This window comes from Lipophrys pholis (assembly GCF_963383615.2).
Source record: "Lipophrys pholis genome assembly, chromosome: 3".
Classification (NCBI taxonomy): Eukaryota; Metazoa; Chordata; class Actinopteri; order Blenniiformes; family Blenniidae; genus Lipophrys; species Lipophrys pholis.
In genome coordinates, this window is record NC_137627.1 from 14,368,058 (window position 1) to 14,395,927 (window position 27,870).

At 42.5% G+C, this 27,870-nt stretch overlaps 5 protein-coding genes across 7 annotated transcripts; 3 read left to right on the top strand and 2 right to left on the bottom strand.

Moving 5' to 3' along the window:
- The first annotated feature begins 665 nt into the window (after positions 1-665).
- srprb (SRP receptor subunit beta) lies at positions 666-4,748 on the top strand. 2 transcript variants are annotated; one of them, XR_013935202.1, is made up of 8 exons: positions 684-893; positions 1,180-1,274; positions 1,404-1,481; positions 2,368-2,450; positions 2,662-2,798; positions 2,887-2,941; positions 3,854-4,179; positions 4,730-4,748. XR_013935202.1 is itself a non-coding variant. In XM_080459540.1 (7 exons), exons 1-7 carry the CDS (start codon positions 728-730, stop codon positions 4,062-4,064), a joined length of 825 nt encoding a protein of 274 aa, XP_080315666.1. In that variant the 5' UTR covers positions 666-727; the 3' UTR covers positions 4,065-4,718. The 2 variants fall into 2 exon arrangements, 1 of the variants encoding a protein (XP_080315666.1); XM_080459540.1 differs by lacking the exon at positions 4,730-4,748 and having other exon boundaries at positions 666-893; positions 3,854-4,718.
- Positions 4,644-8,385, bottom strand: wdr53 (WD repeat domain 53). The gene is made up of 3 exons (XM_080459539.1): positions 8,326-8,385; positions 6,766-7,261; positions 4,644-6,049 (listed from the first exon to the last, which is right to left on the bottom strand). Exons 2-3 carry the CDS (start codon positions 7,252-7,254, stop codon positions 5,390-5,392), a joined length of 1,149 nt encoding a protein of 382 aa, XP_080315665.1. The 5' UTR covers positions 7,255-7,261; positions 8,326-8,385; the 3' UTR covers positions 4,644-5,389.
- Positions 8,386-10,209: 1,824 nt separating this feature from the next.
- Positions 10,210-13,226, top strand: neu4 (sialidase 4; the record flags this gene model as incomplete). Its single annotated transcript, XM_080459730.1, has 4 exons — positions 10,210-10,410; positions 10,863-11,118; positions 12,136-12,561; positions 12,700-13,226. 4 exons carry the CDS (start codon positions 10,210-10,212, stop codon positions 13,224-13,226), a joined length of 1,410 nt encoding a protein of 469 aa, XP_080315856.1.
- Positions 13,227-14,669: 1,443 nt separating this feature from the next.
- Positions 14,670-21,850, top strand: lxn (latexin). Of its 2 annotated transcripts, none has more exons than XM_080460028.1 (7): positions 14,670-14,872; positions 18,685-18,861; positions 18,985-19,047; positions 19,742-19,916; positions 20,077-20,213; positions 20,462-20,524; positions 21,475-21,850. In XM_080460028.1, exons 1-7 carry the CDS (start codon positions 14,732-14,734, stop codon positions 21,586-21,588), a joined length of 870 nt encoding a protein of 289 aa, XP_080316154.1. In that variant the 5' UTR covers positions 14,670-14,731; the 3' UTR covers positions 21,589-21,850. The 2 variants fall into 2 exon arrangements, with proteins under 2 accessions (XP_080316154.1, XP_080316155.1); XM_080460029.1 differs by lacking the exon at positions 14,670-14,872 and adding an exon at positions 18,321-18,438.
- On the bottom strand, positions 14,867-27,870 carry gfm1 (G elongation factor, mitochondrial 1). Its single transcript, XM_080460027.1, has 18 exons — positions 27,679-27,870; positions 27,440-27,592; positions 27,213-27,345; positions 25,180-25,384; positions 24,948-25,064; positions 24,642-24,792; positions 24,182-24,336; positions 23,955-24,039; positions 23,688-23,825; positions 23,359-23,460; positions 23,174-23,230; positions 22,598-22,735; positions 21,849-21,931; positions 17,118-17,280; positions 16,809-16,953; positions 16,542-16,702; positions 15,965-16,018; positions 14,867-15,488 (listed from the first exon to the last, which is right to left on the bottom strand). The coding sequence occupies exons 1-18, from the start codon at positions 27,751-27,753 to the stop codon at positions 15,357-15,359; spliced, it is 2,247 nt and encodes a 748-aa protein (XP_080316153.1). The 5' UTR covers positions 27,754-27,870; the 3' UTR covers positions 14,867-15,356.

Sequence of the window (27,870 nt, forward strand, 5' to 3'; positions counted from 1 at the left end):
AGTGTTATAGGTTCGATTCCTCATTTACACATGTCAAAGTGTCTTTGAGCGAGACTCTGGACACCAAACTGCTCCAAATGGATGGATTGAACGCATTGAGTGTAAAAATTTGCAGACCCCTCGAGCCGTGGAAAAACAGCTATTTCAGAGAAACCCGGACTCTCGCGGGCAAATATATATATATCTATTCATATTGTTGTGTATCACACTGGAAGTTGTTAATCCAGTTGTGATCTTTGTCCATCCTGTTGTGGTCATCATGCTTTATTGTTATTTTGCTTATCTTCATGATGATTTTTGGCAGACTGGTAGGTTGTTTGTTTTTTGCTCATTTGACCATTCTGTATCCGTTTGTGTGTTTTATCTTCAGGGCTGTTTGCCTTGATGTGTTATTGTAGAGTTACATTGTGTCCCTCAAACCAGAATCCGTATCTTTTTAGTGATTTAGCTTCTATATGTTGACTTTTTAATAATTGTGTGATAGTTTTGCGTCTTTTGAAGATCACTTTAGTCAGTTTTCTGTTGGTTTTATATTGTGTCGCGTTAGTCGACATTGTTTTTACGCCAGTTTTTCCAAGTCTTTGATGACCATTTGCGTCTCTTTACAGCGGGTTGCGTTATGATGTGTGCTGACCTGCAGCGCCCCCTGCTGGCCAACCACACTCCCTGCAGGCGTCACGAAGAAGGAGACGTGTCCCAGCTCACTCAGATTAGCAGAAGCCAAGAGATGGAAGCGGACAGCACCGGTGGAAACATGGGGGACAAAGACGTGGAAATGACAGAAAATCCATTTGAACCGTATATTGAATCCCTTCGCCAGCAGCTGGAGGATCAGGACCCCGTGTTTCTGATCGCGGTCATCGTCGCTTTGGCAGTGGTCGTCATCACCTGCGGTAAGTAGTTAGCTCGTTAGCATTAGCTTAGCAGGCCGAGCGTGCCATTTATCCTAAAATGACCGGGCTTTGGAGAATATTTCTATTCGGCTGGGCGTTTCTTTTGTTGATATCTATTCATCTAATGTTGGTTTATTTAAAGACGCGTTTTAATGGCTTCGGCGTGAGAGCTGACGGGCTATGCTAAAGCTAACAGCTGTTTCATACAGCAGCTCCCAGTCATTCAAACTTAATCCACAGCTTCTGTTTCACAATACCCAGGAAGATTTCTGCTCTCTCTTTGCAGTCTTCCTGAAGTACTTTCTCACCAGTAAAACCGTCCGGAGTGCCGTGCTGCTGGTGGGACTGTGTGACTCGGGGAAAACGCTCCTCTTCAGCCGGGTGAGTAACAGAAGAGAGCCGCGGGCCCGCCGCGGCCACGCTGTCTGTCTCCTGGTGCTCAGACAAGCTGCAGCTTGGAACCTTTCGTTGGAATAAACTGTCATTTTTGTTTTGTGTTTTATGTTTTAGCTGCTGTGTGGAAAATACAAACGGACACAGACTTCCATCACTGACAGCAGTGCTCCATACAAAACCAAAAATGACCGGGTGAGTTCATCACTGCTGACCCTGCTCATGTTGTGTTTCTTAATATCTGTATTTTATTGAAGGTGAATCTTTGTTGAGTTCAATCCGGGAGGTTATCCTGTCAAGTCTGTGCAGAAAGATGGATTAAAGACAAATTAATAAGCCCTGAAATGTTTTTTAAAGTTGAATAATTTGCTGTTTGTACTACTGCAATAGACGTATTACCTAAAATACCTGCTGAGTAAAAGTATGGGGAACACATGGGGTGATGGAGAATACAGCAGCTGGCTATTGGCGAAGGCTGGGTACAATCTGGACAGGACATCGGCCTTTTAACAAAATTCACTGGACTCAAGAGAGAAGAGTTTAACACAAAAGATTCACTGTCTCAATTCTGGAGAGCCGACCTTCGAGGAATGTATTTTTTGATAGAGCTAAAAACATGATTGTGTTTTGAAGGATAGAGTTGAAGGCCTTCAGACTGACTTGACTCCTAACAATGTTTCAAAGTGGCGCAGTTTGCTATTCCTGTGATAGACTGGCTCAACGGTTCTGGTAGGGAAGACGAGAAGTCAGAACTGGTGGGATGGGGTCTACAGGGTGGAGTGACAGTTGTCAGTTTGTCTTTATCAAAGTTAATCACAGGGCGGATGCAGACCCTGACACACACACACACACACACACATTCTGTTTGCGGAAACTGAAGTATATAGAAAACGATCCAAGAAGCACAGTGAAATCAGTCATTTGTTTTAGTTAAAGGAAGTGCCGGTTTGTGTTCAACAGGAAGTGTTGTCAGCCAGCTTTCAACTCTGCTGACTCAGTTTGTCTCTTTCACTCAGTGAAGTATTGTTTTTAAATGTTTTAAGGTTTTTACTTTAATGTCCGATGGTCTTGGCGTTTTCAGGGCAGCACCTGGACTCTGATCGACCTGCCAGGACACGACAGTCTCAGACCTCAGTACCTGGAGAAGTTCAAGTCTGCAGCCAGGTGAGAACAGAAACATCCCTCACGAAAACCCTTTTCTATAAAAGATCCCAGATATGTTGTTGTTTTTTTTCTCTCTTTCACTTTTGCACTTTGATCATAATTTATGAACAAAGTTCATAATTTAATCTCGATTGCTTCTCATGCGTTTTATGTCCTTGACACACCTTTGTTGTCATCACTTTGGTTCCCCCGTCTCGCTCATCGTGTCCAGAGCCATCGTGTTTGTCGTGGACAGCGCCATCTTCCAGAAAGAAGTGAGAGATGTGGCCGAGTTTCTGTACGTGTTGGTGACGGACTCGGTTATCTCCAGAAATCTCCCGGATCTCCTTGTGGCCTGCAACAAACAAGGTTCAGAAACAGCTTTCCTCTGAAAATGGCCCAGTTACTCACACTTGAACTTATGGCAGATTTACTCACCAGTCTCTTCATTTCTCAGACATCACCATGGCAAAGTCTGCAAAACTGATTCAACAGCAGCTGGAAAAGGAACTGTAAGTATCCACACTGTTAACAAAGAAATATTTATTGATTTAATACTAATGAATGATCTCAGATAATGTTCATTTATATATTCCAAAGCATCTTTTACTCCTTATTAAACCCCCACATCTGTTATGCTGGCTAGACATTATGTGATTTTGTCCTTCAGGGCAAAAGATAAGTCCTAATAAAATCGTAGTGTTATCTTTGGGCTTGGCTCTAAATTGGTGATCCTCCATCGCACTGTGAAACCGGTCATTGTCATCGCCTTCCGATCGAAGACAACCTGCGATAGAATTCTGACGGGGTCAGGAATTTGGGGCGATACTGACTGCTGCTGCCACCGACAACTACTAACCAATAGAAATGCAGCATAAAATGACGCACTGATCGGTGTCACTGGGGCTAAACCTAAATAGATGCTTTGTGGCTTTAATGGCAAAACCTGTCAAAAAAAAAGTACAAGGGCTGTGAACAAACTTTTGAGTATTTCTCTCCAAACACATAAGAGCCACACCGGCGAAGGTTCTGTTCGTGTTTCGCTTTTATCTTTTATTCTTGTGCAATCACTTCCACCCATGTACATCGTAGGCTGTGATTCAGCTTGTGTTTTCATGAGGCAATCTGCACACGGCAGACTTCATGTCGTGCCCAATTTTTATTAGATTCATGTCATATAATGTGGCAGGCTGTGAACTTATTAACCCACACAGTGTGTGGCGGCCATTAAATACCACTGGCAGTTGGTAATGAAGACGTTTAGTGGTAAAAGTGTGAGAATCCTGCTGAAATCAGTTCTGTTATTTAAACCACAAAAACACTCACGGAGTTGTGGGAAACTCTTGGCTTTACTATTCTCTTTATGCTTCTTGGACAGTGTGCAGACAAAGCCAGTTGAATGCTTTCCCTTGTTTTCCTCACAGGAACACCTTGAGAGTGACTCGCTCTGCAGCGCTGAGCTCTCAGGACGGCTCTGTGGGTGGCGCCGTCTACCTGGGGAAAAAAGGCAAAGACTTTGAGTTTAGCCAGCTGCCCATGAAGGTGGAGTTTCTGGAGTGCAGTGCCCGTGGCAGCAAAGGGGAGGCGGGGGACGCGGACATTGGGAACCTGGAGAAGAGCCTGGCTAAACTGTAAAAAGCAGCACAGCTTGCCTCAAAGGCTCCAATCCTCCAATCAGACCACCTCGCCATCCACCCAGACCTCAGTGATGGAGGGATTTAAGAAAACAAAACAAAAAGAAAACCTGATGGTGGGGCGTCTGTGAAACATCAGCCACACACACACACACACACACACACACACACACACACGCCACTGCACAGTGGTAAAAGACGTTCAATCAAACTCAATAGAAATGAGAACTGATGCAGCAGTTTATGGCTGAGAAACGATCTGGTTCATTTATTTCAATCCAACTGCTAAGATCAAAACCTTTGTTTCCTTTGTTGAGAAAGTGCAAAACTTTAAGACTTTGTAAAAGTTCACAAGTCAGTTTTGATTGCTGGAATGCAGATTGTCAAAGGTTCTTTTAAGATTGCTGCCTTGTGAAGGTAGAAAGGCATGAATTGCCCTTTTTGTTTTTCCTTCCTTTCGTTATTGGACCGTCTGCTGCTCTGTGCCTTTCCTCCGATCTTACAGAAACATTAAGCGTGTTTGCAGAAGGATGGTTGACTTGTTTGAAGTCGCCATGTCTGCATTGAATGTATGAATTTGTTCCGACTGTAAAAGATAAATTATGTTTGTCTGGATTGTTTGAGAAACTTCCAATATAAAGTATTTTTTTGTTTGATATGTTGCAGAATGCTGGGCCCCAAACAGGATTTAAGAACATGCACACAAATCTTTATTGCGTGTTCACACGACTGCACAAATTAGCTCTGCCTCAGTTTACAAGAAACCGCTTTACATTCAATTTAGAAAGAGCAGCGCAGCTCCGCAGAGGACGAGCTCATGCGGCGGACCACAAAGCAGTTCAGATCTCAAGCTGAGTCGGCTCACTGTTTTCTTCCATTTTTACAGTCGCTGCGCTTTTGATTTCTTTCTGGCTCAGTTTAAATTGCGCCGTCTGCGTGTTTGAAGTGTAGAAAGATCGCAGCAGACTCGAGTTTGACCTTAAACACAAAAACCTCTTCTCTTAGATGTGGAAATGTTACACTTCTCCAAAAATATTAAGGATTCCAGTGTAATACTATAAAAGCATTTCAAAAGACAAGTCTCATAGGACCACCCGTAGAAAAAACAGAATGAAGACAGACAGTTTGTAGCATTCTGTAGTTTTACTGTTCATGGATCAGGCTCTAAGACTCTGGTTTGCTGTGCAGAAAAAAAAAAGACCAAACCAAAGTTCATTTCATCAAAACTACTAAATATAGGAGAATATCAAAAAAATTAGACTTCATCTTTGGCAAGTCGAAATGTTTCAGTGTGAGCGGAGAACCGGACGAGTGAAGTGTTTGGATCTACAGCTGAGAGAGGGGATAGACCGTCAGGCTGGAACTCTGATCTGCCACAAGCACACTTGGTTCACCTCTCAGTACGGCGGGGCAAAGCCAGTTCACCTTATCCCCGTGTCTAATGCTCAGTTTAGGCCCGGCTTTCTCCTCCGTCGCCTCCTCTGCACCTCCCGCCGCTTCGTCGTCACCCTCTGCTTCAGCACCCAGTTTTGTCTTTCCTTTGTCCTGAGGTTGTTCTTTTTTTCTTGCCTTGCTTTTACCCTTCCTGCGTTTGGGCACTGCGGCCTGATTCTTGCCCTCCGGCGCCACCACCGGGTGCTTACTGAGGTCCCACAGGGCCACCTGGCTGTCGTTTCCACCGCTGACGAGCCAGTAGGGGTGGGACAGGAAGCTAACGAAGTGGGCCTGTGAGGCTCCCTGGCTGTGGGCTTTGACGGCCCCCTGCTGCTCCAGCTTTGAACCGCCGCCGACGCGCATGAGGTGCACCCGCCCGTCCTCCGCCGCGCATCCCACAATGTTCCCGCAGCTTGCCACAGAAACGCAGTGGGCCAGCGGTGGGTTGAAAAGCTGACCGGGCCGCTGCTGGTGGTCGTCCAGTTCCTCCGCCACGTCCTGAAGGTTGAGCGTCCACAAGGGGCGGGTCTTCTGCAGTCCCCACAGCATCACCTGGAGCAACAGAGAAACTTATATCAACAACTCGATTCATTCATTTAGTTTAAATCAGCCGTGCTGTAAAAAAGAATAAGAATCTTAATGAGATAGTCTGTTGAAGACAACAGAGTATTGATGGAGCAAACACAGCAGCCATACACTATGAAATTACAGAAGAGTGCTCAGGTTTCCAAAATGTGTCATAAACAACATTAACAAGCCTAATGGTCAAAAAAATATATATACCTTCATTTTATTGTTCCCTATGAAAAACAAATGTAAATACACTTGTTATTTTTGGGGAGCCTCAAGGCACCATTCATTAGTCATAATGTGATCAGCACCAGGATTAATCTAGAGAGGCAGATCTTCAGATCAATAAGCAGTAAAGTTAATTACTGGTCATATATTATAAAGCACCTTCAATTTTCAGGGTCATTTTTAAATATTGATATGTGCTGAGATAAAAACTAAAATTGAAAAACACAAAGGAATGAACAGCCTGGGAGCTGACTAAATACTTTAAAAAAAAAAAAAAAGGAAATTTTGATGGTATTTAAACTGAAGCCTTTTCAGGGAGCAACTAATGGATCAACATTTTGCACAATTTCCACAATAGTTGATATAAATGGAGCCATCAAAGTTGACTACCTATAAACCTCTGAAGCTACTATGTGAATAAGCAAAATAATCCAAATAAATCAGCAATATACTAAATGTCCCTCCCTCACCTGCATGTCCAGTCCAGCAGAAACCAGGTTGTTGGGCCTGTGAGGCCGGAAAGCCACAGAAGAACAGATATTAGTGTGTCTACGCAGAGTCCTGCACACTTTCCCTGCCGGGAGTTCCAGCACCCGCACGGCCCCGGAGTCGTCAGCCACCGCCAGGGCCGAACCCGTCTCGTTCAAGGCCAAAGCATTGATCTCCTCCTCCCCGGCACCCGGGAACGTCTCCACCGGGTCCTTCAGGATCCTGGGATCGAGCACACTCACTGTGTCTCCGTGTGACGTGTACAGCAGACTCGGAGTGACCGGCGAGAACACAACACTTGTGATATCTTCGTCACCCGGGAGAGTGAGGCGGCTGATGATGTGTCCCTCTTGGCTCCACACGGCGACTTCTCCGCCCTCAGAGCCTGAAGCGAGGAGACCATCAGGGCCTGAAGATGCTCCGACACACAGGACGGGGGTGGAGTGGCCGTCGGACCACTGCCTGGCCATACTGAGCCTGAGAAATGGAAGTTAACAATAAAATAATTGTAGCACTCACGTATCAATTCTGTTTTTCTATGTATCTATAGTGAGGAAAATGTATTTATGACATGTTACTGTGACTTAACAAAACTACCCAGCAGCTGTAGTAAAGATCCAAATAACCAGCAGGGTCAAGTGGTGATATGTACAGTATTATAGCAAAGAATAAAGCTTAGGGGTGGAGGGCATACAGAGGCTTTCTTTTCATTGCAATAAAAATGAGCACAATTAAATTAATTTGGCAAAATTAACAACAGAATGGAAGCCTCAACTTTCCTTTTAACCACAAAAATGATCTGATAGAGAATGTTGCTCGTGTGAAACATTATGAGCACCAACAGGGAGAAATCTCTTGTTTGTTTTATATTTTATTTGTTCCTCGAGGTACATGTCCATGGTAAACTGATGGCTTAGTCCACTTGCGTATGCAATACTTCCCCCGATTCCTTTAACAGCGTTATTCTATGCCTGAATGTGTATTAACAGAGTCTCAAATCCATTTCAAGCTGTGTAATAGGGAATATAAAATATTAATTAATACAAACAGATTAATACACAATTTTCTTCAGGAGGAAAATCCTTCATTTTACATATGAAATATAAAAACTCTAAACAAATAAACCAATTAATAATATCAGAGGTTTTTCCTGTCCATTTTAACCAGAGGTCAGAATTACCACCTCTAAAACTGGTGTAACTAGTTAAATCTCCAGACTGACAAATTTAATAATATAGTCCGAGCTAAAAATATTGGCAAGAACACAGTTTGTGTACGCAAAATACAGGATTTGACGAGAATATTTTCAACATTTAAAAACACTAACCTGAAGTAAAAGTAGCTTTGGGAAGCTTTAAACATTGACTTCAATCTGCTGCAGATGTGCTAACCTGTTAGCCGTGATGCTAACATGGCACTCTGCTTATCTGACGGTTTAACGACGACAACAAACACGCAGGTATTTACTTTCTGAAGATACACGATTTAATAAAATGCTCAATGACATGTGTATTAAGTCCTCAAACAGATATTTAGACTACCTTAGTGAGAGCAGATCAAACTCCTGTAGGATGCCATGCGGAACCGGGGCGCATATTGATGACGTCGGATATTTTGATTTCCCTGCATTCAGTCTTACAAGTGTAAGTGCCGCTTGTATTTACGGCACATTTCTGCAGAAAATGAGAATGAAATTAAAGACAGAAACTTAATCGAAAGTTTTCAAATAATTTGACACAGATATTATGAATAAAACAGAATAGAAAGTGTACATTTATGACTCTGGGAACAACAAAGTAGGTTTGATCCATATTACCTGAGATGTGTTCTGAACATACTCGGCCCTAACCTTTCATAGCTGTGTTGACCATCAGTGGTATTTTAAAGTCAATCTCCTGAGTGACAGGATGTCAATGCAAAAACCTGTAGAATGGACCTGTATGGAGCAGTTTGTATACAAAAGGCCTTTCTAATGGTGGAAGGATTGAATAAATAAGAGTTGAACTTTAGTTATATAGACTATTGCATCCCTTCTGTTTTCATCTGACTCTTAGATCTATTGCACATTGACAGTAATGTGTAATGCCATTAATAACCATTAGACAGATCACAGGATGGGTGTTAACCTGCTGTGAAGTTTACTTTTCATAGATATAGGAAATCCAACTTCAGGAATTAGTTTCTCTGTTTGAGTTTGTAAGTGTATTTTATTGGAGCCTTTGTAATTAAAATTTCCAAATAGTTTTTTTAGACACAGTTTGATAAAAATGCAAAAAAAAAAAAACCCAGAACAAAAACAAACAAAGAGGCAAGACAAACAAAAGCACAATGACACAAAAATTAAGACAAGTCTTTTTTGATTTGGTATTTAGAATTTAATTTAGAAGTCATGTGTCCAGAATACAGTATCATAAAATATAACTTTTTTTTAAAGCTCTGATAATCCCAATTAAAATATTCAAAATGCTTGGAAATGTTTTAGTTAATACATTCCGAGTTTAAAACAAACTAACAAAACAACAAACTTTTTCAATGATATTGTATTTATTTGAGATGCACCCGTATTCTGCAGGAGAATAAAAGCTGCGAGGACACAGAGGAGCCACATCATCAAATCATTGTTCTGCCGGCCTTCATCTCCACAATGATGGCCCTGCGCTGATTCATCCAAAGCTGCAGATCTGATGAGTGTGGGCCATTTCTGGGTCAGTGAACAGCATGCCACTGAATAGGGCGCAGAGCGGAGAGGCCACGGTTTTCAAACCCTCACCCGAAAAAGACACACAAACTGACTGCACACCCGCAACACGTCCACCCTCCACTCAAGTTCAGAGACTTTATATCTTCACAAAGCAGCAACACTTCTCACAGAGCATTGTGGATGTAAGTACTCTGCAGTCGTTTATTATTTTCTTCTCAGGTGCTGTGGATCAGGAGCAATTTGATCTTCATATTGCTGGTATAGTCAACGACTCCTGGGGAAGCGGATTAGTTTGTGCGAGTTAATGTGATGCTGAGGTCAGCCGGCTGCTTCACAGCTTGTGGTCAATTCACTCACAGACTCTTATTGTCTGTTCATCAGCTCCTCTCAGGCATGTGAGTAAGAAAATAGATTTTTTAGTCTTCAGGTCAAGTTTACTTCTGTTGTTGCATCTGAGAATTGATGTAAGTGACATTTCTATAGTATTATATTTATATTGAACAGTTTGCTCTGAAATTAAATGTATTTAGAAATGTATTGATCTGGTATATTCCTGTATCATTCTTATCAATCAAGCAAACGTTATTCATGTGGCTCTTGTCAAGCAGTTTATACAGTTGAAAGTTTAACTTAACACGCCTGAAAAGCTCCTGGAAATCTAATGTCTAAACTCAGGCTCTTCCTCAGACAATTCCCCTTCTGCTATTCCCTCAGCTTCCAGAGTATGAAGTCGCCCTATTTCCCAGCGAGGTCGGTGCTTTTCCACCAGGAGCCCAATGGGGTGACTTACAGAGTTCCGGCTTTGCTGTACCTGTCCCGTGCCCGATGTTTTCTCGCCTTTTGTGAGGAGAGGCTCAGCCCCTCCGACTCTCAGGCTCATCTGCTGGTCATGAGGAAAGGGACTTTCTACAGAAACTATGTGGAGGTCAGTGAGGCCTCAAGACTCTGCAAAGAACAATATTACATTTCCTATTTTTACAGACACAGATGAGATATTTACTCATGAATATTATAAAAGGATACAACGAATGTTGACATAGGAAACTATATCGTGTTTGGAATTAATAGACCATGCCTTTAAATTTTATCAAAATAAATGAAAGAAAACAGTTTTGATTGTACTTTTTTTTTAATCTGTAATAACAAAAATCAGAAGAATGTGTGTGATGAAAATATTGCGGTGATGTTGCTGTAATTGGTGAATTAATGCAAAGAGAGAAAGACCTCTGTTTTTGATATTCTGGCTTCTCAGGTATATTCAGGGCTTTAGAAAATGCAAGAAGAGTTCATCTCAATTAGTTCTGTCTTCATGAAAATAGATGTCATGAACTTTGTTTTCCTTCCACGACCTGCTGTGTCCTGCTGCTGCTGCCGCAGTGGGAGGACGTGTGTGTGCTCGGCACCGCCTTCCTGCCAGGCCACAGGTCCATGAACCCGTGTCCGGTGTACGACGAGTTCACCGGGACGCTCTTCCTCTTCTTCATCGCCGTGCTGGGCCACACCTCGGAGTCCTACCAGCTGGTGACGGGGAAGAACGTGACCCGGCTCTGCTACGTGTCCAGCACCGATGGAGGAGAAACCTGGAGCCCCGTCACTGACCTCACCAAGAGGGTCATCGGAGACACCATCAAAGGTTTACAAAGCAACACACCTTCCAAATCACACCTTCCCTGTTTTATTCTGACCAGTAAAACAACGAGAAATAGGAAGAGGACCTCGGTACATTATAAGTAGCGGTGCATAAATTACTTTGAGTGACCGTAAAGCCCTATAAGGTCATAAATATTGAACATTTTCTTAATATTAGATACAAGAAAAGGTTATTTCATCCTCTTTCAAGGGGTCGTAATATACATTTAAAATTTTACTTGGAGAGATGGTAATAGAATGTATAATCCTCCTGTAGTGAATCATAGAGGCGCATCTCGAAAAAATGAAATACTTTGTAAATGGTATATATGAAAATAATGTTCCCATTCAAAGAGTGAAACAGCCATACATTTTAGACTTAGTACACATAACGTGAATTACTACAAGTCTTCTTTGTTCAACTTGTCACCAGTTAAATGAGTCACTTTAAAGAAAATAGGAATATGGTCACTACTGCTTTGAAATACTTCATTATTTGAGTTACGAGTCTCTACTGTTCAGAATAAACTTCAATACTACAACATGATTATCTTAAAACTTTGGTATGCAGAAATAACAGAGCTTATATAATATTTAGACTTTCATTCAGGCCTCTAATCAGCCGTGAAAACGCACTGACAACTATTGGCAGTTTTTAGTACAATTCCCATTGTGTGTAAAAATACACATTAACATTTATCTTTAAGATAAAGTAAAAAAATGTATTTGTTCGCTTTCATTATTATCTGCAACATTTTTACATGGGATAAACTCTAGCTCCTAGACTTGGGCTGTTTACACTATCAAATCAAATTCAAGACTATTTCACTTAAGTTTCAGGAGTGAATACAATGTGAATGTTGCGTCATGTGCTCCTGTCTGATCTGCCACATGTTTCTACTGGATAGGGTGAAATGAAAAAGCAATATTGTTTCTAAGAAACAGATTTGACTCCTGATTAGCTGCTGAATGAACTCAAGCATACTTGATGTTTCACTGATTGTTTCTTCCTCCCTGGTAGATTGGGCCACGTTCGCCCTGGGCCCGGGTCATGGCGTCCAGCTGAAGTCAGGACGTTTGCTCATTCCCGCCTACGCTTACCACATCGAGTGCAGAGAGTGCTTCGGCCAGCTCTGCCAGACCACGCCCCACTCCTTCTGCTTTCACAGCGACACCCACGGGAGGACCTGGCGTTTCGGAGAGGCCGTGCCTGGGCCAGAGAGCGTGGAGTGTCAGATGGTGTCGGTGGATGAAGAGGATGGGACGAACGTCCTGTACTGCAACGCACGGAGCCCGCTGGGGTATCGCGTTCAGGCCCTCAGCCTGGATGATGGAGCGGTGTTTCAAGAGGGGCAGCTGGTGCAGCGGTTGGTGGAGCCTCGAAACGGTTGCCATGGCAGTATAGTTGGATTTCCTGCCCCTTTGCATCTCAAAAAAACGCTCGACGGTCTCCTACAACAACCTGCACGCTGCTTCAGACATTGTACATCCTGCATGGCCTTCTCCACTCACGCCACATCAGCAAACACCAGTTCTGTTCCATCCAGGACAGCAGTTAACAGCTCAAACACACAATCTCACACAGACTTTACTCATGTTTCTTCCACGTCCTTGTCACCTCATCATAATGCCCCTCCAGACTTCCTCACGCCTACCTGGGTGGTCTACTCCCACCCAACATTGACCTCCGCTCGCAAAGATCTGGGCGTGTTCCTGAGCCTTTTTCCCCGCGATCCTGACAGCTGGCGGGGCCCCTGGGTGATCTACGAGGGTCCCAGTGCCTACTCTGACCTTGCCTACCTGGAGTTGTCCCCCTCACCCGGGGAGCCGCCCGCTGTGGCCTTCGCCTGCCTGTTTGAGTGCGGCGCCAAAACGGCTTACGATGAAATTTGCTTTAGCCTTTTCACCCTCTACGAGCTCATCGATAATCTGCCTCGTGGCGTACAGCTGAGAACCGATGAAGAGGGTGGAAATAAAACACGGCAAAGCCACGTCTCTGAGAGGGGTGGAAGTTATAGACATGAAGATCGAGGAGCATCAGTATTCAAGGAGCACCATGTGAGGAAGACGAGAAAGAATGACAAGTGGACAGAGATGTGCTCCTTGTCCTGAAAGTGGTTTGAAAAAAATAAAATAAATAATGCCCCGGCGGTATTGGCTTGTTGGCCTTAATATGTGAAAAGTGTCCTCTCAGCAACTCTCCAGCTTAACGTCTAGTGGAAATGTTCCTTTGTTCCTTCACCGACTGGTTCATGATGAAGAACATATGATTCTGTATCACTACACTGGAAAGCTACAAAGGAAATTACACAGTTCTTCACAGCTTTCCGAAAGATACAAAAACAGAAAACACCATATAAATAGAATAATGCGGCACATGGGTTTGTCCACTTGGTGTACTGCTTTATATTGTCACTTAGAGTTTCAGGGCTCTGGAGTCAGTCCCAGCTGGAAATGGAAGGCAGAGTACAACCTGGATGGGTTCCAATCTATCACAAGGCAAACACAGAGACAACAGCACACAATGACCCCAGACAATCTATATTCACCAATTAATCTCAAGTGCATGCTTTTAGATTGTGGGAAGACACCGGAATACCAAGAGGAAAAACTCCACATAGAAAAGTGCCCAAGCCCTGACTCGTAATGGAGTCTTGCTGGGAGTTGAGAGTAAATACTGCTACTTCACTGTGCAATCCTTATTTTCCAAAAACTGGTGAATCGATGACACCTTGGTTGTGCATTTAAAGCACTTCTCCCCACTCACACACACACCGATGACAGCAGCTGTCATGTTAAGGTGCTCGACCCTCACTGGGACCAATGTGGGTTGTTTTATTTCTTTTTTTTTTAAAAATGAGAATGTAAAAACAGTCCATGTCCCCCAGACAAAAGAAATGCTCAAAGGTTTTTGAAATGTAGGATTATTTCAAGAAATGTTCCTGCAGTAGGATTACAGTCAGAGGATGTTTTGTGAAACACGGCTATGGGATAGTTGTTTTAAGATTCCCAGAACTCTGAGTCTGGTGTCCTTTTCCTCCATCCTGTTATCAGGATGAAACTCTGCCGACATAATCTGAAAAGGCCCTCCAGTTGTTCCTATGGGGACATTCTGTTTGTTTTAGCTTTGCGTTGCGCAATCTCACTTTTCAACACTGCTTTTTTTGTTTTGTTTTAACATCCTCTGATTATCAGGAACATGTTTCATTCAGCCCAATAAAAGTCTTACCTGTTCTCGTTTTCATTGTAACACACCGTGGACCTGACAACTCTGCAAACTATCAATCACTTGTGCATTTCCAGCGACTATAATTAGACGCGCACTGCCAGAATATTCACTTCTGAGTTAAACACTGTGTTGGCAGCTGATAAGTTAGGTGAATCAGTAAAAGAAGAACAGAACAAGATGAAATTGAGCTGTTTTGTAGAGAAAAAGAAAAGAAAATAAACTGATCATGCCAAGAGGATGACAGGATCTGGACAGTCTCTCCTTCTCTCTTCCTCCCCTCCTCCTGGTTATATAAGTCCACACTGACAGGAGGGTCATTTCCCTGCCTGCATTCCTCCCCAGAAGTCACTTTTGCTTCCCTCAAGTATCTCTATTACAGCACGCGATAATGGGTGTGATGATTCTGTTCGTTCTGGCTGCGTGTGGAGTAACTGGGAGCCCCAGTGTGACATTCAAGCCTGAAACTGCTTCAACAGATATATCAACTGCCCCTAACAGTGTACCTGAGATGACAAAGAAAACGGAACAGGTGAGAAGGAACAATCCGAGACTGATATTAGTGTGTATTGCCCGGGCTATCCTTTGGTTGTTGTTGCTACTAAGCTGCATAGTGTTTGTCTGGTGCATGAAGAACCTGTATGGAAACCAAACCACACTTTAGAAGAAGGATCAATGTCTTTGTTGCAATAATTATTACATGGAGACCATTCTGTACATAGTACAAAAGCCATTAAAAGCTCAAGTGAAAACGATGAGCTTGCAGTAACTTATCCTTTTTTAAACCGTGGCCGTAGACAGTAGAGTTCGAATGGCGCCAAGACGAACATAATAAATATGTTTTCTGCAGTTATCAGTCATTGGGGTGAAATCTAAACAATTAAAAGGAAGTAGATTACCATTATTTGTTTGGATCTACAAATAACAGCCGTGTGGTCGTGTTGGAAAATGCGTGCAAAGACGGGGGTTGGGGGGGGGTCTGAAAGTCTGACAGTGACAAGCTGAGATCAATCTCTTCAGCTCTTCCACTTGTTCTTCTTCACAGGCAGCTGTCCTGTAGCCTCCAGGTATTTATGGATGAGGTCTTCTTGTGTGGATGGTATGCAGGGATGATATCTGCTGTAATCCATCGTGTACTCGCCTTTTCCCTGAAACAATGACGAGATAAGTTAGCAACTATGACATCTATGCACAAGAAGTAAAGGACGTTTAAGTCGTAACTGACTGATTAAAGCATCTTTTTTTTTTCTCTGTTTATTATTTAAAATACAAAATTTTACTTGATGAAACGAACTCTGGTGTGATTGTTGTATTAGTTTGGTATGTTTGTGATAGTGTTGATGCTGCCATTATAACACAAGGTGCATTCAATTGAAAACGCAGCACTGTTATTGGAGTTCATTTGCATAATATACGTATACATACTAGCTGTCTAGTATGTATTTTGTTTATATATTTTCAGCCACTTTTGACAGCAACACTGATGACATGAACAGTTCTTAAACTTTGGCCTGAACTAGGGAACTACAACATTTGTGAACACAGCCCAACTGTGTTTTTAGGCACTTTTCAGACTTTTATTTCTCCATATGATCTGGTGTTCAGTATCTGAGGGTGAACTTACTTCAGTACAAGAGCGCAGCTCTGTAGCATAGCCAAACATGTCGTTTAGTGGAACCTGTTGGAGGAAAGAAAAAAAAAAAAGAGGATATTAGTGTCATACAAATAGTAGTGAAGAGTCGTATTTACTAAGATCCAAACTAACATACTGCATGATATCAGCCATACACAGTAATATTGACACTCCAAAACACAATGCTACTCTTTACACTCATTTACAGCAGCTGTGACTGGGCCTTGTTGTTTTGTTTGTTCTTTCACACAATCACATCTGCAACGCTCGGTGAGTATCTAGTGCAGTAAGACTCTATCCGACTGCCCGAACAAGCAGAGCATCAGTGCCCAGTACATCTAAACACTTTATAGCAGTGAACGATAAAGTAATGATATATCAAAAAGATGTGATCACTTTCCATTAACCTTGCATATTCATGAATGCAAATGCACTAAGTAGAAGCATGTTATTTTGTGTCCCTCTAAGTAGTTTCTAAACTGGATAACATTTACTTTGTCATGCCCAAGTGTCAAATTAAACACAGTGACGACATCCTGTGAGAGGAACATGAATACACTGCACTCACCTCAGCATACAGAGTGAAGTACCCATCCGCTCCATCCTGCCCTGTGATCACACCGTGCCGACGGTTGACCCCAGCGATGACGACTCCTTGAAACTCCTGAGGGGCGACCACCTCCACAGACATGACTGGCTCCAGGATGATAGTGTTGGCCTTCTCCATAGCTGCGGAGGGAACACATCAACATGGACGATAAACTTCAGACGGAGCACACATGGACAAAGATGAAATGAATGTGCATGTTACGGGTGCCCTAAATCTGACCCTCACCTTGTTTAAGAGCGCCCTCTCCTGCCCGGATGAAGGAGATCTCATTGGAGTCGACCAGGTGGTTTGCGCCGTCCTCCAGGACAAACTTCACCCCTGAAATCTTATGTCCGCTGAGGGGGCCCTTCTCACAGGCCTCTCGAAAGCCCTGCGGCATGATGGGAGGGCAAAACAAAGTGAAGCAGACAAAGAATCAAGGAAGCCAAAGCTTTGCTTCAAAATATTTTCTTATTTCCTATATGGTACCAAAATAAGATAACAAGTAAAAAAGGATGGAAGAACAACAGAAACCGTGAAAGTGATTGAAATGACCTTTTCAACAGCTGGGATAAACTGCTTTGGGACGTTGGTTCCGACTGTCAGATCCTCAAACTCCAGCTTGGTGGAAAGTTCTGGCTCGAGAGGCTCAAGAACGCCAATAACTTTACCGAACTGCCCAGAGCCGCCAGTCTGCTTCTTATGTGTGAAGTCAAACCTGCAGAAAGAAGGCACAAGGCACAAGGCAGATGGAACAGCTGCTCGTCTGGAGCGTTCTTACCTCAAACAAACATTTCACTAGGAATAGAAAAAGCACAAAAAAAGAACACAATCTGGCTGGACTGCTCCGGATCGGTCATGCTAAATCCAGCTTGCTCAGTTTGTGTGAATAAAAGGACAAAATAAAACAAACACACTCATTTCTTAAAGAGGATTTTTAGGCCGGGCTGCACAGTGGCTTAGTGTCTTCGCTCTCACGCAGTTCAAGCTTGTTTGCATGTTCTTTCTGTGTGCACGTGAGTTTTCTGCAGGTTATTCTCTCAGTCTTAAAATGTGTACTTTAGCCTAACTGGTGAATTCAAATCGCCTATAGGTGTGAAAGTGTTTGTCCTTCAGTAGACTGGTGTTCTGTCCAGGCTGTGTTCTGCCCATGCCTTTACTGCTCTGGGCTTCAGCTCCCCGTTTACGCAGAAATCGGATGAACTGGTGTAGAAGATAGGCAGATACAATTTTAACCAGCCCCTTTTGATGAAGCTTCTTTATAGGAGCCAGTCAAAGTATTGTGACATCTAATGAGAATTGAATAACGGGGAGGAAAATGTCTTTAAATGAAGTTGTTATAAATTTAATTATTTTGGTCACGCTTGCTTCAGTTGAAAGTTTTGCCTTCATTGCACAGACAGAGATATCTGGACTTCACACCTTAAAACAAGGAGATGCTGTGAAAGAAACAATAAGGAATTTGATTTATTTTTCTATTTATTTTAAATGCAGAACGATTGCTTTTTGGCCTATTTGAATTAAACTAAAATCAAATATAAATGTTGACCTGAAGTGATTAATATATAAACACATTTTTTTAAATTTTGCAAAACGGACAGCAAAATGGCCGCAACGAATAATTAGTTGCATTGATAATGTTGAAATAGTACTATAAAGATGTTTAAGACCTCTAAAGCTGATGTAAATAGAGCGAGTATGGGGAAGAAGAAAAAAGGCTCTGTCTCTTTAAAAAGAGGGCAGTCCTCAAAGATCTCTGCAGTCAGAGGAAGTGGGAAGTAATATTTCCCCTGGCATGACAAGCAGCTGACTCGGACCAACGAACAGATAAAACTTTCCACCTGCCAAGTATTCAGCAGGAAGTCTGCTTTTCAAGGCAAGATGCAACTCCTTTCCTTCTTTCTAGTTACTGCTGGGCCTCTCTCCACCTCAGATTTACTTTCGTTCTCCTCTCCCTGAGGAAAAGTGTCTTAAGTCTTTACCGATCTGGGGGAAAAAATCCTGATCAATGAGAAAAGTTCCACCGACGGTCAAAGTCCATCAGGAGCTGGAAACCTACTGTTGTTTAGTGCAGCTGCTTCTATTGTCACTTTCAAACTTTCTCCCCTCTCATTGTCCACAGGGGCAACTGTTAGAAGTGGAGATACCCGAGGAGGATGTGATGGAAACTGGGGAGCTGAATCCAAACCACTATCCTGCTCAGAGAGCAGCCAAGGTCGTCCAGCACTTTCTCAACACGCGCTACGGGTCTCCATTCAGACTGTTTGGACTGCAGAAGGTCCACAGCGGGAGTGCAGAGGTCAGCTGGACCTCACTTTCCTGACATATTCAATAGTCAATAGAACCATAAAGTCATCTCCATACATGTCTATTATGGGATTCATGTTTTAACCATGACTGTGACCTCTAATGTCTCTTCCAGGATGTTGCCGACTCTGGAAGGAAGTATCATCTGGAGCTGACAGTGCACGAAATAATCAGCAATGTAGGATTTTATTCTAAATCACATTTAAGATCAAAACAGTTACAAAATCTGTGACTTGCATGTCATTTTCTTCTCTGTTCCTTCCTGTTGAACACAACCAGTGAAGGCTGATGGCCGTGACCTTTGTGTCTGATGGTTTCCTCTTGTTAAATACTTTTTCTTTCCACTTTTACCTTTGTGTACTTATGTAGAATTTTGTGTGCTTCTACTTTATACTTGCTTCTCAAAATATTGTAAAATAATATCGGAAAAGTGTAGGCCATTTTTTTTTAAAGTGCAGTTTGCGTGGCATCACATAGGGAGGGGTCACATTTTCAATTAAATTATCGAGAAAACGTTTCCATTGAATTCAAATCTTTTTGAACAAAACGGATCACTTCATATGTATCTGTAAAGTTGTCGTAAATGGCTGCACCCTCCCGTAAAAAGTCTGCGCTTGTGGAAAAATACTCAGAAATGGGTTTAACTTTAAAGTACACAGCTGGATAATCTCTGGCTTTACAGTGAGCAGGTCGGACCAGGCTTGGTACGACTCTTCATAGTGCCTCTAAAAGGAAACTCCAGTCAGGTTGTGTGTGTTGCAATCTTGACTCACTGGTTGTCGTGGCAACATGTGGACTACGCCTTTGCTCTGTATACATTACACGTGCATTTCTTGCTTATCACCCATACTCCGTGTGTTTGACTCCTCCAGGCTGCACAGAAATGCTCGGTGGAGGTTTTGTTCCCACGAGGAGAAAAGCAGCAGTCTGCTCACGTGCAGGCCTCATGTGAGGAACTGCTGAAAATCAACATTACATCTCAAGAAGAGGCCTTGTATGAGCAGTTCATGACCAACCAAAGCCTTGTGTCAGCAGAGTATTTACCTGGTACGTCCAGTAAGATACATATGATTTTCTTAAAAAGACATAGAACGCTAGATATTGCACAACATTGTAGGTCATCATTTCAAAACCCAAGTGTTTTTTCATTTTTTAAGGAAACTCACTGTTCCTTGTCACGCTGTGCATTTGTGTAAACTTCCCTCAGATAGTCATGGTCACATCCAGCCTCAAAATAAGCCTCTCTGGCACCTTGGCATCGTGGCGTCGAGCTTCGTCATGCTGAAAGAATCCACTGAAAACTCGCTCTACAACATGGCTCAGGTGGCCAACATCACACTGCGGGTAGGTGGTTTCATCTCGCTGTCATATGTTCAACTTTATCATTTCATATAAAAGATAAACCGGTCAGGTTGAATAGATTGAATGTGCATTCAAATGTTTTCCTACTGTCAGTAACACACAAAACTGTCTGCCTCGCAATGCTCCAGTTCAGTTGTGCATTTTTAAAATGACTAACTTGACAGATTTTGCAGACGAGGGAAAGAAAATTTCAGTGTGTCTTTCCAACAAACTGATTTTGGATCCTGCAGGCAAGTGAGAACGACCAGCTGAAGTTCGACTGCCACACACTGCTGCATGAGATGGTGTCCCAGGTAACCGATAGTGCCGCTCACCTTCTTCATAAGCTTCTACATTGAGTCCTATCATCTAAGACGTCTGTCATAGCGTGCAGTGATAGTTATATTAACAGGCTGACCATCTCTCCCGGGCAGGGCACGTGTCACTGAATCATTACATAGTTTACTGAGCTGCTCTACCGTTGAGGTCGTCTTCAGTTCGCCAAGAACAGAAGCGACGTCGATACTTTAATAAGGACCGATAAACACAACAATGACTGAAGCCGTGATCAACTCGTCACTGCCACTCATTGAATACAAGAGGCAACATATAAATCTTATATGATGCTTCTTTAAAGTTGCAGAATGTACTTTTAAAATGTAATTATAAAATATTAGAATATTGAAGTGAAAGGGGTTTTTAGAGACGCTTTTTCTCTCCTTACACTCTGCATTAGCTGATTGAAGTTGATGATCAACAACTCTACATTTGGGGATGTTCTCATTTTGAAACACGGTGATGCCATTTCTCTAAACTTAAACTCTAAACTATCCATTTCTCTAAACTGCTGCACAGCTGGGGCACAAAACCTATTTTTGTTCCTCAGTTTCAAATTATTACACTGTAATCAAAACAGTAAAAACATGTTCACTTCTTCCCAGCAATTCATTCCAAGTCGAAAATTAAAATGGTTTTGGACCATCAACAAATTTATGTCTCTACAAATTCTTTCTTTCATAAACCAAGAAAAAGCGGTTTGATGATTTTATGATGAAAGAGTAAAAAGGAAATATATTCTTGACAAGTGATCAGTTATTTTCTCAAAATGACAGTTGGTAAAACATCCAATACTCTTAAGTGTTTGTGGCATCAGTGAACCAGTGTAGCAGTTAGTGTGTTATTGGTGCTAAACTATACAGTGTCATGTTATGTACGCATCTAGATTCAGCTGTTTGTACATTTATGTTTTTCCTTCTGTTTGCAGGAAATCATCCACTGGAAGCTGCAGTTCACCTGGTCCCCTGCAGAGGGCGTTAGAGTGTTGCAGATGGAGCAGCTGCCTCACTGTCATGAATGTGAAAAACCTCCAAACAACTAAAGCTCAGCTTTTCATCACTCTGCCAATACAAGTCAAAATACATCATGTACTCCAACACTGAAGCATAAATGTGTTTACAAGGAAGTTTTGTTGCTTCTGCAGCACAAACAAGAATACTGCAGTTTATGTTCCAAATATTTTATTAACCCTAACCCAACCATCCAATCATTTATGAGTAAGCGATACCCATAACGTATGGTGTATTTTAGCTGAATAAATATAAATAAAATATACAGACTGTTGCGTTTGTTTGCACTTACGGTACAGAGTTGGTGATCGTCTCTCTGAAAGCCACTTTGGGTTTCCCCATCACACAGGGGCAGTTGTACTCCCTCTCCATCCTCTGAAACAAAAACACACAATCTGCCAAATGTACCGATTCAAAAGGATATGCAACATAAAACATGTGTGCTTTAAATATTTACAAAGGATTTTTGAGGTCTGGAGTTCAGTTGATTTTGATGCCTCAAAATATCTCTTTGTATACGATACGGAAGCGCGTCACATTCTGGAAAAACTAAGTTGTGCAATGTTTTTGGGAAACAAGTTTTCAGATTTATTTCCAAATTGAGGAGATCTTTTGAAATTGTACCAGAATCACTCAGTTGTCTGACCCTCTACAAAGACATGATTCTGTGTAAAACGTTTAATACCTGGAAATCTAAAATCAGTTTATAGTTTTCTTCCTAAAACTCATAAATACTGAAATAATTTTATCTTGCGAAGAAAATATAGTAAAACAACAATCTTTTTCACACATATTGTACATTAAGAGGAACAGAGCAACATTTTACACATGAAAATGCAACATGGCGCATTACCTTAATAAAATAATGTATATATCTTTATTCTTACAAGATATTCTGGCAAAAAATATTTATTGAAAATCAAATATCAGTGGGCTCCTTCTCCGAGGAAATACAGTCGCAAAAACAAAATCCAACACAGGACGAGATCGTGCACTAATCACGCCGTTGCTCGTGTAGTGCCGCACTGTGTGACGTCATACCTGCGAGTAGATTTCCAGATGCAGTTCCCCCATCCCTGAGATGATGGTTTCTTTACTCTCCGTGTCAAAATGGACTCTGAATGTAGGATCTTCTCTGGTGAAACGGTTTATACCTTTGGAGAACTTATCCAGGTCATTCTGATTGATTGAAAAAAAGAAAAAGGAAAAAGACAAACTGAGAAATGTGTTCTGTCGCGGCTGACAGGAATTCACATGCATACTTCCCATAACCTTAACTCTTTTTTAGGATATTGACATTATTCAAACTACCAGAGAGTACTTTGAGGCCATACTCTAGTAATCATGGTTGTCCAAAGGACTTTTGAACTGGTTACATCCAATCACAGACCGGATTCTCCAGTGTGTCGCACATTTATAACATCAGATCTCAGTGCTGTCAAAAACAAATTCATTAAAACTTTACGTTATCTTGGAAAATTAGGGAGAGGAACTCACTCGGTGTGCATTTTTTGACAATTCTACATGAATATAATGGAAATAAAGTCGAGCGTCCAAGACATTAGAGAGTAGAGTTTATAATATTGCAGGTGAATTAAAATCTTTTTCTTTTTTTACCTTGTTGGCTGGTTTTATGGCCATGGAAATGACAGGCTCTGGGATGTGAATGGACTCCTGTGGGGCAAAAAGCATCACCAATTAACACCAGATGCCCTTTATAACACTGGAGGAATAAACAAAAACCTTTTTTTTTTTTCTTCAACCATGCTTTATTATGTAAAAATAAATAAGACGCCACTCACCATGGACAGGTTCGCAGTACTTTTGGATGTGAAAGTGTCGCCACTTGCGCAATCGATCCCAAACAGAGCACAGATATCTCCTGCATAAACCTCATCCACATCCTGATGAAGCACGGAAAAGACAATGTGTTTTAAAGAAAAACTTAATCCTGTTATTAATTTCCAATTAAATAAATGTTTTGATGCGAGACCGATGTTATGAGCGTCAGCTACACACTTAATTAAAGCCAAAAGAGGAACCCAACCATTATGTCCAGTCATGCTCCTCTGCTGGTTAATCTGTACGGATGGAAAACTGTTTCCACTGACGTGTTTTGGTTTCCTCTTACCTCCAACTGATCAGCATGGAGACGCACAAGCCTCTGAATTCTGACTCTTTTGCTTGTGCGTGTGTTGTAGATGTATTCCCCTTTCTTCAGACAGCCCTGATACACCCGTATATATGTCAGCTGACCAAACTTCCCCGCCTGGTGATGAGATAAGGACCACAGGAAACAACAAACGATGAGAGTTTGGTATGCTCCTGTTGTCCCCACACAGCTTTTAAAAGAGAACAACAACAACAAAAAAAACGAAATATTTTTGAAAGTCCTTGCCTCCAGTTTGAAGGCCAGACCAACATATGGCTGTGCAGCATCTCTTGTCGAGTCCATTTCGATCTTTGTTGTTGTAGTTGCATCTCTGACAATGAAATAAAAACATTGTTGGATAAAAAAAAAAAAACCCTCAGAAGAAACACATGGGCCTGATTATTTATGTAAAGTCTCAGTTAAGCATTTCAGGTACTTTGAGGGCAAACAGTGCAACGTGATACCACACTCACTCATCGTTGAGGATGGCGTAGTTTTTCACTTCACTGGGGTTCGGCAGGTAATCCAGCGCAGCGTCCAGGAGAGGCTGGACTCCTTTGTTCTTGAGCGCTGTGCCTACCAACACCGGGGAGAAGAGACGCTGCACCGTGGCTCTGCGGATCGCGGCCTGGACACCAGAGGTTGGAAAAAGACTGAACATTGATTCTGATCCAATAAGATCTGAAAGACTCATTTGCTTCAACATGACTTAATCCAACTCTGAACAAGCCATCTGGGGGGGGGGGGGGGGGGGGGGTGACCGCGGATGACATGGCGAAGGACAATTTAGGCCGACCTTAAATCCATCGACATCACCTGGCACGGATGCCCTCAAGTTTCCGCCGACAGACAAAACGATTCATACCCATTAAATCATAATTATTTCTTTTAACATTCACACCTTCGTGCACATTTTCTCCCTCGCACACTAACCTTCAGGTCACTGTTGGTTGGGATTTTTTCTTCAAGGAATAATTCTCCCAAAATGTCATCGGCATTTGCAACACATTCCACCAACTCTTCCCTCCGGTCTGCTGCCTCAGCACGAAAGTCAGCTGGGATTTCATCGTAGCGAATTGTTTGCCTGCGGGGAGAAACAAAACATTTTGAACGCATTTTATAACAGAACAATGTGATTTAGAAATTCATGTTTGCAACTGTGTTGTGACAGAACAATATGTCTCGGTTACGGTTGAGTGCAGATTAAAATACAAAGGATTGACCTCGTGGCTCACTCACCCGAATGGTCCATCAAAATAAATGCTGCGCTCCTCGACAAGGTCAATGATGCCACGCATGTTCCCCTCCAAGCCAATGGGGATGTTCACGAATGCTGCGTTGTGTTTCAGTTTGGATCTGAAGAGAGAGATTTCTTGAAATGAGTCGAAAAAGAACAGCGGGGCAAACTGAAGCTGCTTTTAGGCTTCTGGTCATGCCAGTGAGTGAGCCTGAGGGGGTTCAGGAACAGTACCTCATTTGCTGCAGGGCTCGGCCGGGGTTGGACCCCATGCGGTCCAGCTTGTTGATGAAGGTGAGGAAGGGGACGTTGTAGCGTTTCATTTGTCTGTTTACTGTCATGGTCTGACACTGGACACCTCCCACCGCACACAAAACCAACACAGCACCATCCAGCACCCTCAGCGCTCGCTCCACTTCAATGGTGAAGTCCACATGACCTGAGAAAGATCAATGACAGTAATGTTGATGTGATCCATTGGATATTTGAAATACCTCCAGTCCAGGGCCTGTTCACAAGATTTGCATCTTCGTGCCTAAGCCTGCATGTTTGAGATGGTTGCCTGTTGCAACACATATTGAATGCATTAAAAAATACCATTAACAAGTTCTGCAGAAAATCAGATACACAAGCAAATGAGTTTTTTTAAAGGCAGACCGACACCTGAAGCATGCAGTGTAGTGGCTCATCAGGGCCAGAATAGAGAACATTAGTCTCAGTAAACATAATAAACTTATGATGAATTAACTTGAAGACTGTGAACAACATCCAGACTGGTGGAGTCTATTCATCACCAATATGAATATTGTGTAGCTAATTCTGGATTCCTGGGAGAATAAAGAATCCTGTTGTCATTCTGGCAATCTATATAAAAACAACTATACTCTTTTTCTTCATATTATCTAACCACAAGAAAATCTCTTCACAAAACCTCACAAGTCATAAGTCAATAGGAAACGAAATATAGAAATGTGGTATGCAATCTAGATAAAATAAACAGGTCCATTTGTGAAGAAATAACACTGTGGAATTGCTGTTATACAACAAGGTCAAATAGAAGTGTGACACTCACTATTTGCCCATTGGCAAATATTTGTGGTTGCACTGTCCAAAAAGGAATGCAAGGAAGACACCGCCTGATTTCCCTGGCACACTGACTGGTGTTCTCTTTAGGCCTTTTTGGAACTTTACTCAATTGTGTCGCGTACAAAAGAGGAAATCCTGGGTTTCCTAATAATATGTCAGCGGTTTTACCAGACCCCAAACAAAATGGAAAAACAACTGGCCCATTGAGCTGGTTGATATGAAACATTCCCAAACTTAAAAAAGCAAAGAAAATAGTGCTGAGTGAACGAGGCTGAGAGTGAATCAATCATTTCCCCTGACCATGTGAATGATACAATATTTAAGACTATCTCTAAAATAATATTTGTACAAATACTAGCAACGTTGGTATGGGAGGATGATGCCACCTTTGCCGAGCCTCACACACCACCACGCAGACGCTTTGTCTGATGCCAAGTATTAATATTAAAAACCCAGACATACTGAAATCTGTTGTTGGGATGCACACTCAATAAAAATCACAGTTTTTCTCACTATGGTTTAAAATTAGAATATCTGATAAGTTTTGGGTTGTTGTAAGTTTTGATGTTATCGCTCGTCATTTAATCACGGAATGAGCCTTTGTATGGAGTTTGCATGTTCTCCCTGTGTGTTCGTCGATTTTTTTCTGGGTGCTCGTTTCCTCCCACAGTCTAACAACCTGCATGTGAGGTTATTTGGTGCCCCTAAGTTGCCCCAATGTGTGAATGTGACTGTGTGTGTTTGTCTGTCTCTCGTGATGTACTGGTGACCTGTCCAGGGTGTTTCCTGCCATCACCCATGGTTACCTGGGATTGGCTCCAGCACCCCATGACTATGCTCAGGATAAAGCAGTATAGATGATGGATGGATGTACAGTCATATAATCTGCAACTGTCATATCCGAAACACATATGATTGTGTATCAGATAAAGTTGTTTTATGCGTCTATTAAATTTACAATACAGTCAACTCTAAAATGTGTGTATTACCACTGGTTCTCTTCTCAAAAGTTAAATGATCAATATGCTGGAAAAAGGCATCATTTTGGCCCTCAGATTTGTCTGCTGCTCCCCTGTTGTGCTCTCTGGCAGCCTTTAGATCAGAATGTAGTGGTCACACAGTGACAAAGCCACTGATCTCAAGTGCAAATAAAAAAAATAAGAAAAAAAGGCCCACATTACCTGGCGTGTCAATGATGTTGATATTGTGATTCTTCCACATAGTGTATGTGGCGGCAGACTGGATGGTGATGCCTCTCTGCCGCTCCAGCTCCATGGAGTCCATCGTGGCCCCGACCCCATCCTTTCCCTTGACCTACAACAACCATCCAACAGCCAACCAGGTCAGGTTTACTTACTTAAACGACTCCACATGTATTCAAACCGCGTGTTCGACAGCCGGAGCTCACTTCGTGTATCTGTGCTATCCTGCCGGTGTAATAGAGGACGCGCTCGGTCAGGGTGGTCTTTCCCGAGTCGATGTGCGCAGAGATCCCGATGTTGCGGATCCTCTCGTTGGGAAACACGCCGGAGGAGCAAGACCTGCAGCTGTTGATGAGCACCTGAGGACAAGAGATAGAAGAATATCGAGGATCAGACTGACGCCAGGGCAGCCCAGCCGGTCGCGAGGGGGCATATCTAATGTTACCTTCTTAAGTGTGACACTTCCAGGAGCCGCATAACGCGTCTTTGTCAGACACAGAGCTGCTTTTAAAACCCTCATTTTGTCAGCTAACGGGCTTCAGACGACCCCCGCTCTGTGCTGCCTGACCCCCCTATGAAAGTCACGCCGGGCCGTGACAGTGGGCAGTTGTGAAACGCCGTTTACTTCCGCATCTAC

What these genes read in the sequence shown, in the direction of transcription:
- srprb (XM_080459540.1), top strand. Translation starts at nt 728, where the DNA reads ATGGAAGCGGACAGCACCGGTGGAAACATGGGGGACAAAGACGTGGAA. An exon ending in TGTGGCCTGCAACAAACAAG is followed by an intron (nt 2,799 to 2,886) that starts GTTCAGAAACAG and finishes TTCATTTCTCAG; the next exon opens with ACATCACCATGGCAAAGTCT. An exon ending in CAGCAGCTGGAAAAGGAACT is followed by an intron (nt 2,942 to 3,853) that starts GTAAGTATCCAC and finishes TTTTCCTCACAG; the next exon opens with GAACACCTTGAGAGTGACTC.
- lxn (XM_080460028.1), top strand. Translation starts at nt 14,732, where the DNA reads ATGGGTGTGATGATTCTGTTCGTTCTGGCTGCGTGTGGAGTAACTGGG. An exon ending in TCCACAGCGGGAGTGCAGAG is followed by an intron (nt 18,862 to 18,984) that starts GTCAGCTGGACC and finishes TGTCTCTTCCAG; the next exon opens with GATGTTGCCGACTCTGGAAG. An exon ending in TGCATGAGATGGTGTCCCAG is followed by an intron (nt 20,525 to 21,474) that starts GTAACCGATAGT and finishes TTCTGTTTGCAG; the next exon opens with GAAATCATCCACTGGAAGCT.
- gfm1 (XM_080460027.1), bottom strand. Translation starts at nt 27,753, where the DNA reads ATGAGGGTTTTAAAAGCAGCTCTGTGTCTGACAAAGACGCGTTATGCG. An exon ending in GTCTGGCCTTCAAACTGGAG is followed by an intron (nt 23,826 to 23,954) that starts GCAAGGACTTTC and finishes TCTCATCACCAG; the next exon opens with GCGGGGAAGTTTGGTCAGCT. An exon ending in TCCATGCTGATCAGTTGGAG is followed by an intron (nt 23,461 to 23,687) that starts GTAAGAGGAAAC and finishes GTGCTTCATCAG; the next exon opens with GATGTGGATGAGGTTTATGC.
- wdr53 (XM_080459539.1), bottom strand. Translation starts at nt 7,254, where the DNA reads ATGGCCAGGCAGTGGTCCGACGGCCACTCCACCCCCGTCCTGTGTGTC. An exon ending in CTGCTGGACTGGACATGCAG is followed by an intron (nt 6,050 to 6,765) that starts GTGAGGGAGGGA and finishes CTGTTGCTCCAG; the next exon opens with GTGATGCTGTGGGGACTGCA.